At 40.0% G+C, this 15199-nt stretch overlaps 1 protein-coding gene across 1 annotated transcript; it reads right to left on the minus strand.

The window, feature by feature from the left end:
- Positions 1-411: 411 nt before the first annotated feature.
- Positions 412-11436, minus strand: baalcb (BAALC binder of MAP3K1 and KLF4 b). Its single transcript, XM_066709886.1, has 4 exons — positions 10930-11436; positions 8208-8806; positions 2819-3009; positions 412-2460 (listed from the first exon to the last, which is right to left on the minus strand). The coding sequence occupies exons 2-4, from the start codon at positions 8392-8394 to the stop codon at positions 2284-2286; spliced, it is 555 nt and encodes a 184-aa protein (XP_066565983.1). The 5' UTR covers positions 8395-8806; positions 10930-11436; the 3' UTR covers positions 412-2283.
- Positions 11437-15199: the final 3763 nt, after the last annotated feature.

The raw sequence follows: 15199 nt of genomic DNA on the forward strand, positions 1-15199 counted from the left end.
ATTTTATCTCAATATATATAAATAAACATTCAATATTGTTGCAAAACGCAGAATTGAACACACAGCAATTTTTGGTCTCTATAGCTTAAGCAGTAATTAGAGCAAACTTGTTCTATTTTCAGTAACACATTGTTAAAACTGTTTATAGTAAACCATTTTAAAAAAATCTATCAAAATGATTACCTGGTAAACAATAATGTGGGTTGTTTAAATATATGAATTTGTTAATACTGTACTGTATCTGTGTATGTTTAAGATTTGCACAATTATACTAAATAATCACTTGAGATTTAAAATTATTCTTATTATTGTATCATTATTTTAACTTAGAAGTGCAGACAGCTTGATAAAACAAACAAAATCATATGATATCAGTAAAAAATGAACCAGTTCATTAACGAAGGCTAGGACTAGGCAAAATTGTTTATTTTTATTGGCTTTTATTGTAAAATTAAATCTGGGCGTTTTAACCGAGTTTTTGCACAAACATTTAATTTATCAGTTTACCATTTTCAGGGGTAGACCTTAACTTTTTCCGCCACTAGCCAGCAGGACTATACAGTATAGTTCCCCAATATAACCCAGTGGAAGTATTTCTGTTGGGTGCCTGTGAAAATTCCTGTCATTTTATTTTATACAACTGAGTGTATGATTTTCACCTGCTTACTGCTTTGTAAATGGAATGCTTCAAGGTTAAAACATGTTTGAACTTAACCACCTGATGCATGAGTTAGGTTTTCTAATTTAATTTGCACTCACTGTCACTCAATGTTTTGTCAATTTGCTGCATCATTCAGGCTTCCAAATGTGCTGTATTTGAACAATACCACTTAAAACACATGAAATACAGAATATTCAAATTCCAGCTGCCATTTGGGCTGAACTGTAATATTTATTATTAAGAAGTCGTCTGCTGCAAGTGGTGCATTAGATTACACCTTGACATGTGCGAGTAGCGATCGTTTCCAGTACATTTATGGTCACACTACACGATTTTAAGCCTGATTTGAGTCCGATTTGCCCTGACGACAAATCGGCACTGATCGTCATGACTAGCAGCCTGGTTGGGGCCCGTCCATGCTACCGATGGTCGTGTAGTGTGAGACTAGCTACAATGCCATCGTTTGCCCTCTGATCCGATCATAAGCTTGTTGTTTTAAAATCTGTAGATTTCAATCTTAACAGCTCTAAAACGTAAGATAATATGCACTAGCCACACGGACTAGTTCTAGAGAATCTGTACTGGCCCACAGCGATCTGCACTAGCCAGTGGCTAGCAGGCTAGCGTTAAGATCGACCTCTTTTGTTACAAAACCAAACAGAAAACAACAAGAATAACAATAACTACAACAGCATCATAAGTGCTGAGTGCATTCACCTATATTCATTAAAAAATATAAACTAACCATAATTCGTAACACATTGTTAGTACATTCTTGGTGTATTTCTTCAACATTGTCATAACCTGCATTGACATCATAGTTTTGAATGCTTTGTTTTGGCATCAGTTCTTGTAAAGCACTACAAAGATAGAGTACGGTAGTTATAGACTTACAAATCTGCTGTTCATTATTACAAGTCAAGAAAAACTACAAAGTACATTTTGTCACTCAACAAAGGCTTCGTGAAATTCATGAAATATGGTGAACCTATCGCTGCTAGGGTCAGACTCCTCAGAATGGCAAACAAGCTGTGTGAATGAAACTGATCTGGAGAATAAATAAGTCATCAACACTTTCAAGTACTGGCTAATTACAATATCCATTCATAGTGAGGAGGGTTGTATATATTCTGTAGGGATAAATCTCCTCAAACTTGTAACTTCAGCATGTGTGTTAAATACTGCCTACTCACACGTTGCATGTTGCCCTGGTTTTCAGTTCAAACCTATACATAATCATGAGAGTAACAATAATAACAAAAATACATGTTTTCATACTGTTAGGTTTGAACTGTATGGAGAAATTGTAATCTAGGGAAATTCTAATATATGAAAATATATGCTACAAAATAGATCTAAGAACCTACGTCCATCCTGTTCTCGTTAGATCCCTTTCTTTGGACTGTTCTTTCATTTGAGTGCATTCACCTTCTAACCAAGTCCAGAAAAGCTTAATCCAACAGTGTGAGGTTAGCTCCAGTGGAAGGAAACCAAACGTAACTTCACCACAGATGTCTGCTATGGTCTCCATACAACTGTCTGTGGAATTGACAATGACAAGTTCGTGAACTGAGATTAGAGTCCCATCTAGAGCTGATTCTGGCGTCCAGAGTGAAAGGGCCTCACTTGAGCATGTTGTCACTTGGTTCCTCTTCCTTGTGCTGCTCAACAGGCTTCACGACCTCCACAGTGGTGTGGGACTTCTCCTTCACCTTCCCCGTCTTGTCTACCTGCCGGATGCTCTGCGTGACTGTGATGGTCACCTGCTTCGTTGACATCCTGTTGGCTTGCCACTTTGTCTGTAGAAACACAATTTTCACAACATCACTGTCAACAAAGAGGTAAAGAGGCACAGACCATTGACCATAAAATGTGGTCTAACAAAGTCTGGGAAAGAGAAAAAGCTTAAAGAATAATTTCAAACACGCTGTGAGGTACTTAAGTGGTCTAATTATATGATTAACCGGAGGTATTTCAAAATGTATGTCTAGTCTTCAAAATGTTCTGTGGGTATTGTGTCTTGTCAATTATATATTTGAAGCTGTGAACAAAGTACACCTCTTAATTTGAGAAAATAATGAAATGCACTATGTAAATGAAAGTGCCAGTTGGGAGAAAAAACACGGTGGCCTTCCAGGAGCTTAGTTCACAGCTCACCTCCTCCGTTCGAAGGACACTCCTCTTCTGCACAGTGGTGCCGGATGGCAGTGCCCCCTGTGGTTTGCTAGAGGGTACTGCATTGCCACTGCTGGGCTTGACCTCATTCAGACTAGGGTCAGAAATGGCAGAACAGACTTTCAGGTAGGCCTGCGCTGGAGCTGGAAGGGCATCATCGAACAAATCTGCAACTACAGCCAGCGAGAAAAAAAATAATTAAGTTACGCAATGCTAATATTGACAGGCTGAACTCAATAAGAATTCACTCAATAAAAGAACACACATGTTCACGTTATGAATACTTTACGCTGTATGGTATTTTGGTTGTGTTCTTCCCTTTATACCTAAATGTGTAAAGTGCTTTGCCGTATACATACAAGTAATAATTGCAGTGAAAATCACCAAATAACTATAGTCCTTGCAAAAATAAATACCTGCATAATAATTTATAGTGCCGGTGAATTTTATTTGTTGAACTTGGCACACTTTCTATGCCATCGGCTACTTCAGTGTAATCTTAGTCTGGATGCAGGTAGAACATGACTAATATTAATCAAGTCGGTTCTAAATAATTTCAAGAAAAAAAGAGGGAGCCCCACCGTTGAGGAGTTTGTTAGACTCTGTGGGAACAGCTGTAGCAGTGAATCGGTGAGTTGTAGAGGAATACGATATAATCACTTTGCAAACTGACTACCCTGCTATGGTGAGTGCTATACTTTTATTCTGTGCATTATTTATTTCATATGATTGTGTGCTTAATCATTTGTATCGTGCTGTGCTAATTATTCAGTTTTATGTTATACTGCAGTTTTTTTTAAATCTGATACCTGATACAAATGTCTGGACTGACTGTGGCACCACATAATCAGGGTTAGCCGGTATTGAATTAGGCATTGGCTCTTAGCATCCGTGAGTACTGAACATTTTAATTTAATTTTCCTGTGCCGCATCTGTGAATATTTCTCCTTGCATAAAGGTGAAAAATAGGAGGGTTTGTGATAATTTGTCACACATTAATATTTACATATACGGAATTGAATCAATAAATTGAGAATGCAACCCCGGTTATCGGAAGAAGAGAATACTACCCATGGGCTGCATGGTCATGTGTGACCCAGGCTCTGGGACAAGAGGCAGGATGTCTGTGTGCTTTTAAAGCCCTCTGCCTCAGTGGCATCACACAGGGCCTATAGGCAGCTTTGTTAGAAACATTGTTCATGAGTTCCCCATGGTAACGTGCAATGTCCCATCCCCTTTTGGGTAGTATTCTCGACTTGAAAATAACTAAAATTATTAATTGTATTATTTCTATATTTACAATAAATATAAATAGAATTGAAAATTAAGATGGGAAACTAAACATTTACTGGCACAGGTTTCAAAGGTTTGACATGACGGAAAAATGAATAGTTCTGTATATCAAATTTGACTTATCTTTCTCTGTAAGCATCTACATGTCAGAACTTTAAAGATTATCCTAAGTGGGTGGTTTATGAAACTGGCAGCCTACGCGACAGTCGCTATTTTCCCTCTTCCTTCCAATTCAAAAGCAATCATACACCTCTATTCTAAGCATCTGAAATCCATCCATCCAGCTGAGTCAGTGCTAAATGACAGAAATGCCAAACTGATTAGATTGTTTTTCAGGAAAATGCAATTTAGCAATGACTGAGCCAGTATAAAATCCATCAGAGATATAAACACAAGGGTGCACTACAAACACTACAAATAAATAAACAAATACAAAACTGAGGGGCCAAGGTGAACCTTCCTGAAATGTACACTGCTTCAGTCATGAAACACATGCTCTTTTTTAAAAGCCTACGCAATGAATATCAGCAGCTTAACATTGAGCTGGCAAAGGGGTGAGTATTGTAAAGGGATGATACTATGACCAACATCTCCGCATTCCTAGCAACTGAACTGCTGTAGCCGTGTCCATGGCAACAAGAAGCCCCTTATTGAATGAGTGCAACTCTTTTATCTTCCCTCCTTCAAAGATACTTCAGTCTCTTGCAGCAAATGAATGGGGTTTGGCGATAGAGCACACAAGACAATTTTCTTATTAGTGTCTGCCATGGATTAGTCACAAAGGTTGTGTGTCTTGGCAAGCAGTTCAGTTTATCTATCATGTGCTGGAATGACAAAACCGCAACATAAGCAAACAAATAAAACATTCATTATCCGACTTTGACACTTCATTTCACAAAAACGAGCACAACATATGGAGCGTGTTTCACATGGAGGACTGTACTTCCTATTTCTATTGGCATTTCTAGTAAATAAAAAAAGCTATCTACAGTGAGGGAAAAAAGTATTTGATCCCCTGCTGATTTTGTACGTTTGCCCACTGATAAAGAAATGATCAGTCTATAATTTTAATGGTAGGTGTATTTTAACAGTGAGAGACAGAATAAAAACAAAAAAATCCAGAAAAACGCATTTCAAAAAAGTTATAAATTGATTTGCATGTTAATGAGGGAAATAATTATTTGACCCCTTCGACTTAGTACTTGGTGGCAAAACCCTTGTTGGCAATCACAGAGGTCAGATGTTTCTTGTAGTTGGCCACTAGGTTTGCACACATCTCAGGAGGGATTTTGTCCCACTCCTCTTTGCAGATCCTCTCCAAGTCATTAAGGTTTCAAGGCTGACGTCTGGCAACTCGAACCATCAGCTCCCTCCACAGATTTTCTATGGGATTAAGGTCTGGAGACTGGCTAGGCCACTCCAGGACCTCAATGTGCTTCTTCTTGAGCCACTCCTTTGTTGCCTTGGCTGTGTGTTTTGGGTCATTGTCATGCTGGAATACCCATCCACGACCCATTTTCAATGCCCTGGCTGAGGGAAGGAGGTTCTCACCCAAGATTTGATGGTACATGGCCCCGTCCATCGTCCCTTTGATGCGGTGCAGTTGTCCTGTCCCCTTAGCAGAAAAACACCCCCAAAGCATAATGTTTCCACCTCCATGTTTGACGGTGGGGATGGTGTTCTTGGGGTCATTCCTCCTCCTCCAAACACGGCGAGTTGTGTTGATCCCAAAGAGCTCGATTTTGGTCTCAACACTTTCACCCAGGTCTCCTCTGAATCATTCAGATGTTCACTGGCAAACTTCAGACGGGCCTGTACATGTGCTTTCTTGAGCAGGGGGACCTTGCGGGCGCTGCAGGATTTCAGTCCTTCACGGCGTAGTGTGTTACCAATTGTTTTCTTGGTGACTATGGTCCCAGCTGCCTTGAGATCATTAACAAGATCCTCCCATGTAGTTCTGGGCTGATTCCTCACCGTTCTCATGATCATTGAAACTCCACGAGGTGAGATCTTGCATGGAGCCCCAGACCGAGGGAGACTGACAGTTATTTTGTGTTTGTTCCATTTGCGAATAATCGCACCAACTGTTGTCACCTTCTCACCAAGCTGCTTGGCGATGGTCTTACAGCCCATTCCAGCCTTGTGTAGGTCTACAATCTTGTCCCTGACATCCTTGGACAGCTCTTTGGTCTTGGCCATTGTGGAGAGTTTGGAATCTGATTGATTGATTGCATCTGTGGACAGGTGTCTTTTATACAGGTAACGAGCTGAGATTAGGAGCACTCCCTTTAAGAGAGTGCTCCTAATCTCAGCTCGTTACCTGTATAAAAGACACCTGGGAGCTAGAAATCTTGCTGACTGATAGGGGATCAAATACTTATTTCCCTCATTAACATGCAAATGAATTTATAACTTTTCTGAAATGCGTTTTTCTGGATTTTTTTGTTGTTATTCTGTCTCTCACTGTTAAAATACGCCTACCATTAAAATTATAGACTGATCATTTCTTTGTCAGTGGGCAAATGTACAAAATCAGCAGGGGATCAAATACTTTTTTCCCTCACTGTAGCAATTGTTTTCATTTTATGAGCGGATACATTAATTACAAGGTGGTTAGAACTTTTTTCTTCTAATTCTTTCTTTCATAGTTACCCTCCAGCGGCATTGCTTAATGAGAGCTCGAGAGGTATAGCATTCATAGTATTTAGTTATGGTTTAATCTCTTAACTCATATAACCTTTGATCAACCCTTCTCGTATTCTAATCTTCCTTTTGAGACACAGAAACTCTTCAATTAAGCAGATACATTAATTTGCTGTTTTCTATGCCTACTTTCCTTTGTGTAATTATTTCTGTATGATGTGCACTAAGTAATAAAATAGGCTAGTTAACTATTGATCAATGCAGGGGACAGCATCCATTAGATTAGAGTGCTTTAAAGTCAAATGTTTTACTGCACAGCTATTATCGTAATTATGGTATACTGTACATGGTATATGCCTTTTCTGTGACATGAGTGCTGCTGGTCCTGCATTGCTTTTAGAAATATAGCTGGATTGATAATATATTTATATAATCCTATATAGTGTGATACCTGCCGAACAGTCTCCCTTATTTTAGAAGCTTATGATTGTATTCGCTAAAATATAGTAGACCAATAGATAATTCAGTTTATACCATGATTTATACCGTGATATACCGCAGATGTTTTGATTATGGTTATATCCCAACTGTATTTCTGATAGTAGTGTTTATTTGTATGTAAGTAATATGGGTGAAGCACATAGATCTAAATAATACATCTTTCATTTAATATAAAGTGCACAGATATATCTAGGTCTGGAGACTATGAAAAGTAATTTGAGTTTGCAAAGACAAGTGTAAAACTGCTATTGTGGGAAGAAAACAGGCTACAATCTTACTACAGGGCTAAATATTATACTGCTAAATTTGACAATTACTTGCATAAGAGTCTTAAATTAAAATCCTGCCCATTGTACGGCTAAATGGCCATTGTGCATATACTTCAAATGGATATATTCTGCTCGTGAAGCTGCCATGGTACTGACAAAGCTGCTCTCCTAAGACTGTGCAATGCAGACAGATGATGACCTTGCTAATAGGTATTCATTTTCAAGGACCCTTCACACTTTCAGCTGCTTCTTTGGTGCCATTCCAATCTGGGTCCTAAGAGCTAGCTACATGCTGTATTGTCTTTATTGCCTGGCACTGCTGGTTAAAAGTGCAGAGTAAGCAGAAAGATTGTTTATTTCTCATTAAAAACGGTAAGAAAAAGAAGAAGAAGAAGAAGAATGTGGAAATGTAACAATATTTCTCTTCCCATATAAGGCTAATAGAAAAAACTGCAATATGCATAGTAAATTAAGTGTAAAAGGAATTCATTGCCTTGAATAAAATCCAAATCAATCCACCCTACTATTTGCCACAACAATCCCAGTAGGTTTTGACTCTAGGGCCCTGAGGATTATGTGATGGGAATACGATATACGTTAAAACTGCTCAATTCAACTAAGAGAACAAGAGTAAAATGAATGGATAAATAAATGACAGAGCAAACCGGAGTGGATGGTGTTTTTCTCAGCCATGAAGCCTGACTCCGAGGAGTGATCCGACGGGATGTTCTGAATAGATGAGAGAGGTATGTCTGCATCTGTGCTGGTCAGCCAGGTAGACTCGGTCTCCTTAGTCCAGCTCTCCAAGTATCTGGGTTCAAGAGCGTCTGTTCTGCTGCCTCCACAGCCCATATCGACACCAGTTCCCGGTAACCACCCAAAGGCAGCTTCCCACAGACGGTCCCAACACAATTTTTTCGGCCCACAGAGCAACAGACGTTGTTTTAAATGAAAGTGAACGTCATTGAAAGCACTCTGTCGGATTTGCGGAGGTTCTGATCATTTTGCTCTTCTAAGAGAGAGTTCTGCATATTCTGGAGCGGACGGACAGATGGACGCACGGGGTCTTTCCTGCAACACTTCACCTGCTTCTCCTCTGAGCTTGCCGGCTTGAACAAGAGCAGATGTTCATTATGACGTTTTTGGGGCAAAATTGTTCAGAGATGGCTTTGACACAAGGGAGGAATGTCGATATGATCTTGGGCGCACAGCATGCCTCTAACTCTGCGCACTCCGTTTGTCATAAGGAACTCAGGTCTGGGTTCTGTCATGGGAAATAAAGAGAAACACAAGACCAGGCACAGGATTAAGGAGGGAATAGAATTGTGGACAAGTGGCAAATGTCATGGAGGTAAGACTGCTATTGTTTAAGGGTATCTGTTGTTGTTGTTTTCCAGAGATTGAGCTTCTCTCAACGAAATTATAAATGGAGGCCTTGCTAATGTACAGTCTTTCCAGTTCTCCTTAATCTGTGGAGGAAAAGAGAGGATATTTTGTATTTTTACCAACTGGATGAAAACACACATTTATTGTGCGAGTTCCCCTGAGGATGGAACTGTGTAATACAATCTTTAACTGCCTTTCATTGTCAGTTGAATACACCAAGCAAGGAAGCTCCTCCTTTACTATGTGTGAGAGGCAGCATTGTGCAACTCCTGCTGAGTATTAAGTGCTGCAGAAAGTCTCTATCTTTCACAACGGTCAACTGTTAAGATTGTGAAATTGTATTGGCCATTATGGATTTCCCAGAGTGCTGCAGGAGGGGCTCAAATTAAAAACATAACACAAAACAAAATATAACATTAAACTTTTCTAGCATTACATTTCAAATCAATGGGGAATGCAACATAGCTTTCAGCCTTCACAGACTTTTACTTAAACAGTTATCAGCTTATCACCTGATGAAGCAGGGTTAAGCCAACTGTGACTTTGGGTTTCAATGCATAAAAGGCATCAAACATACCAGCTTGCAAATAACGCACAATTTCAATTTCTGAATCTGGATGGCAGTTCATCTTACAAGCAAGGCTGGGGCTGTTCAGGTTTCATGTCCACGTTTGAGATCTCAAAAGGTGATGATAGATTCCATCCTGGGAGCGAACAAGTAACATAACCTTGTGTGGTCAATTAGTGCAGGTTCCTATGGACAGCCATGAATTAAACATTGTTAAGTTAATGTCACAAGTTAATTAAACCACTCCTCTCTGGCTAGTATGGTTATGCAGCTCTCCAGCACAAAAGCATGCAACTGGGCTTCAGTCAAGATCATATTAAAGCACTAATTGGATGGCTTCGGTACTCTGACAGAAGATTTTGGAAATGTCTAAAATGTAAGGGAGTAAGGGTGGTAGCAGATTAAATTCAATATGTATCGCAAAAGTACCTTGGAACCTGATGAATGATATTAAACACAGGCATGCTCCTATTCAAATCAGGCAGTTTCACTCAAGAGAAACCCTGTATCCATTACTTTTACTTACAACCCAAACATTCAACATCAAATAGTGAGAATGAAAAAAAACACACACCAGAGCAGACATCCAAACAGAAAAAGAAATAAACAAAGCAAATTAAGCTGTGCTATCATTAGATAGCTGTAAATGTCAAAAAATGCCATAAATGTCCTACATGTTGTATTTGGGGTTGCTTTTATGCTCACTAGATTTATAATTAACTAGGCCAGAATTAGGCAGCTGTCAAACTTCTCAATCCTGTTTCTGGACAGCTATTCTGGTTCCACCACTCTTTGTCAGAATTGCTCCAAATCACCACTGTTTACAAGTCTTTAGTCATTGTAAATTGTATGAAAATGGAAGATCTGTGGCTATTAAAGAACAGACGTGGGTATCAGTAGTGTAGCATATACTGTTAGTTACACATTAGGACAACTAAGAAACATATTCAAGATGTAGGCACTGCTAACTGTAAGACTAGTTGTTACTTGTATATTACTTGTGTACAAACAACAAAAAGATCCCAATGACCCATTTACTGAAGAGAAGGGCAAACCATGCCTTAACACATCTCCATATAACGTAGGTGCTGTTTGCTGGTGTGACAGCGAGGAGAATTCCTCCAGAAGAGGAAACACAAAGGTTAACACTGAACTTTTCTCATTTCAGTTGCACCAATCATTCACTTATTTGCGCACACATACGGAATACACCATCCGTTTCAATACGATCTATACTGACACGTTTTCATATTCATATTGTATAGGCTTTATATCAATCATACAACACATATAGATAATTTCTTACATTGTAATGTGCATCTTCAATCTGTTTTTTTCTTCTTCTACAGTCTATTGGATTAAAATCATCCTTGTTAATCATAATAACCGCCACGCAGGCGCCTCCTGATGTGTAAATATGCTTGGCCACTTACATCCCATCAGTTGATCAGCATCCCGGGGTCTCCAATCCCAGTGTTTAATCCAGAGTTGAGTGCATGGGCAGCCGATGCGTGTCCTCCGGTCGCCAGTGCCCAGTGGTCCTGCGCGGCGCCCCGCCCCGGAGAGCCGATCCGCCGAGGAGCTGCCTCTGATCGCGACGCTGATGGAGCTACATTTTGGGGAGAGACAGAGTGACGTGATGCCTCCAACCGCCAAGACAATCAGGGGCAGAAAGAGCAAAACGAGGATTTCAATATCCAGTCTTATTCAACTGTGTCGTCTATTTTATTTTTCTAAATCCAATCTGTGGTTTAACCCCCGGCGGTATTGCATAAAAAATAAAACATAAACTTAATTTCAATCTGCGATTTGACGTAGTCATGTTTTGCAGGTTGTTTTAGGGCATAGATGCATCAGGCACACATTCATTACAATGTATCCTGCGAGCGAGCGGCATGTCAATAACACAGACGGCCGTGTGATTTCGTATTTGAGCGTAATTTAACCTTCCTATTACATATGGTTTTTCATTAAAAAAAAAAAAATCTGGTAAAATCGTGTTGAGATGTGTTAAAACACACACAAATCCAAACACATATATCAGCCCTGATCAGGTTTTAATTAAGTTAAAACCTGAATTAAACGTAGTGGAAATTGATATCTGATAATAGATGCAATCCTGGGATTCTGGTTTGCTCTAGCTCCATTGTGGTCCAGGGAGCTGATCTCACAATCCATTCTTCTGAATACTTGCTTGGAGGTTGTCCTTGAGGCTCAGTCTGTGCAAAAGCATACAATAATTATAATAATTAATACCATAAATAAACAAATGCAATCCTGCATGAGGCAGGAGTTTGGGGATACAATATTGGATGATTCCTACTGGAATAACATGCAAAACACAATCCCAGCAAAAAATTAAGAAAACAAAAAGGCAAGATATTAGCAACATTAGATCCATCACAGGTGAAAATGGCATACTTTGCCCTTATCTGACCCCCATGCAAAGACAGTGCCCTAGTGAGCGATGATCATTGTGTTTGGTCTTCCTACTCTATTCTAGATTATGCTGATGAGATAATGGTGGGGACTGAGCACGTATTGATATATGAAAGCCTATTGGCAGAGGTTTCATCCTCCTTTTCACTGTGTGCCATTGGCTTAAACAGCCTTTGACATTTTTCTTTATCTTTTTTTTTTTTTTTTTTTTGAGGTTAGATTATTGCTGTTAACATTGAGCACTGGTCTGTCCAGTGGTTTACAGTATCCCTAGAAAAAATCTTTCGGGATGGCTACAATAAGAATTTATGTTCTACCTTCAGTTCATAGCATGACTTTGTGAAGCCTATAACAACTAGCACCTTTGTGATTGCTTATTAGCAGTTCCTGTCATAAAGGTGCTAGCTGTTATAGTCACAAAGCTTTTCAGAGGATTTTCAGAGGGTGTCTATTCATCTATCCATTGTATCCATATATTTATATATTTTATATATTTATATACTTTTCCATTAGCTGACTGAAGAGTGAATTTACAGAAAAGGGGTATACAGTATTGTGTTGTTCTTAATCTCTCTCTCACATATATATACACTCACCTAAAGGATTATTAGGAACACCTGTTCAATTTCTCATTAATGCAATTATCTAACCAACCAATCACATGGCAGTTGCTTCAATGCATTTAGGGGTGTGGTCCTGGTCAAGACAATCTCCTGAACTCCAAACTGAATGTCTGAATGGGAAAGAAAGGTGATTTAAGCAATTTTGAGCGTGGCATGGTTGTTGGTGCCAGACGGGCCGGTCTGAGTATTTCACAATCTGCTCAGTTACTGGGATTTTCACGCACAACCATTTCTAGGGTTTACAAAGAATGGTGTGAAAAGGGAAAAACATCCAGTATGCGGCAGTCCTGTGGGCGAAAATGCCTTGTTGATGCTAGAGGTCAGAGGAGAATGGGCCGACTGATTCAAGCTGATAGAAGAGCAACTTTGACTGAAATAACCACTCGTTACAACCGAGGTATGCAGCAAAGCATTTGTGAAGCCACAACACGTACAACCTTGAGGCGGATGGGCTACAACAGCAGAAGACCCCACCGGGTACCACTCATCTCCACTACAAATAGGAAAAAGAGGCTACAATTTGCACAAGCTCACCAAAATTGGACAGTTGAAGACTGGAAAAATGTTGCCTGGTCTGATGAGTCTGGATTTCTGTTGAGACATTCAGATGGTGGAGTCAGAATTTGGCGTAAACAGAATGAGAACATGGATCCATCATGCCTTGTTACCACTGTGCAGGCTGGTGGTGGTGGTGTAATGGTGTGGGGGATGTTTTCTTGGCACACTTTAGGCCCCTTAGTGCCAATTGGGCATCGATTAAATGCCACGGCCTACCTGAGCATTGTTTCTGACCATGTCCATCCCTTTATGACCACCATGTACCCATCCTCTGATGGCTACTTCCAGCAGGATAATGCACCATGTCACAAAGGTCGAATCATTTCAAATTGGTTTCTTGAACATGACAATGAGTTCACTGTACTGAACTGGCCCCCACAGTCACCAGATCTCAACCCAATAGAGCATCTTTGGGATGTGGTGGAACGGGAGCTTCGTGCCCTGGATGTGCATCCCACAAATCTCCATCAACTGCAAGATGCTATCCTATCAATATGGGCCAACATTTCTAAAGAATGCTTTCAGCACCTTGTTGAATCAATGCCACGTAGAATTAAGGCAGTTCTGAAGGCGAAAGGGGGTGAAACACAGTATTAGTATAGTGTTCCTAATAATCCTTTAGGTGAGTGTATATATATATATATAGGCAGGTAGATTGGCCCAAACATCTTGGAGAACTAGCCACAGTTCTGTGGATTTAGGCAGCCTCAGTTGCTTCTCTCTCTTCATGTAATCCCAGACAGACTTGATGATGTTGAGATCAGGGCTCTGTGGGGGCCAAACCATCACTTCCAGGACTCCTTGTTCTTCTTTACACTGAAGATAGTTCTTAATGACTTTTTCTTTATGTTTGGGGTCATTGTCATGCTGCAGAATAAATCTGGGGCAAATCAGATGCCTCTCTGATGGTAATGCATGATGGATAAATATCTGCCTGTACTTCTCAGCATTGAAGAGACCATTAATTCTGACCAAATCCCCAGCTCCTTTTGCAGAAATGCAGCCCCAAACTTGCAAGGAACCTCCACCATGCTTCACTGTTGCCTGCAGACACTCATTCGCGTACCGCTCTCCAGCCCTTTGGCAAACAAACTGCCTTCTACTACAGCCAGATATTTCAAATTTTGACTCATCAGTCCAAAGCACCTGCTGCCATTTTTCTGCACCCCAGTTCCTGTGTTTTTGTGCATAGTTGAGTTGTTTGGCCTTGTTTCCACGTCGGAGGTATGGCTTTTTGGCTGAAAGTCTTCCACGAAGGCCACTTCTGACCAGACTTCTCCAGACAGTAGATGGGTGTACCAGGGTCCCACTGTTTTCTGCCAATTCTGAGCTGATGGCACTCATCTTCCAATTGTGAAGGGAAGTAAGCATGATGTGTCTTTCATCTGCTGCAGTAAGTTTCCTTGGCCGACCACTGCGTCTATTGTCCTCAACATTGCCCGTTTCTTTGTGCTTCTTCAAAAGAGCTTGGACAGCACATCTGGAAACCCCTGTCTGCCTTGAAATTTCTGGCAGGGACAACTACCTTGTGTCTTGTTGCTGTGCTCAGTCTTGCCATGGTGTATGACTTTTGACAGAAAACTGTCTTCAGCAACTGCACCTTGTTAGTTGAGTTTGGCTGTTCCTCACCCAGTTTTATTCCTCCTACACAGCTGTTTCTGTTTCAGTTAATTATTATGTTTCAACCTACATATTGAATTGATGATCATTAGCATCTTTGGTATAATTGTTTAATCATACACCTGACTATATGCCTACAAAATCCCTGACTTTGTACAAGTGTACCTAGAAGAATTGATGCTTCTGTTCTTTTGTTCACTCAATTTGCATTTAGTTAATTGATACATATAATCTATTAACATGTCTATTTTTGAAAGCATTCTTACTTTACAGCATTTTTTCACACCTGCCTAAAACTTTTGCACAGTACTGTGTGTATATATATACAGTTATATATATATATATATATATATACACCGAACAGCCATAAGATTATGACCTCTGACAGGTGAAGTGAATAACACTGATAATCTCGTTATCATGGCACCTGTCAGTGGGTGGGATATATTAGGCAGCAAGTGAA

The sequence above is a fragment of the Amia ocellicauda genome, chromosome 1, assembly GCF_036373705.1.
Source record: "Amia ocellicauda isolate fAmiCal2 chromosome 1, fAmiCal2.hap1, whole genome shotgun sequence".
NCBI lineage: Eukaryota > Metazoa > Chordata > Actinopteri > Amiiformes > Amiidae > Amia > Amia ocellicauda.

Excerpts from the sequence above, each read along its gene's own strand:
- baalcb (XM_066709886.1), bottom strand. The coding sequence starts at position 8,394 with ATGGGCTGTGGAGGCAGCAGAACAGACGCTCTTGAACCCAGATACTTG. Across the intron at positions 3,010-8,207 it reads GAAAAACACCATCCACTCCG|TTGCAGATTTGTTCGATGAT; the intron begins GTTTGCTCTGTC and ends CGCTGGCTGTAG. Across the intron at positions 2,461-2,818 it reads GTGTCCTTCGAACGGAGGAG|ACAAAGTGGCAAGCCAACAG; the intron begins GTGAGCTGTGAA and ends GTGTTTCTACAG.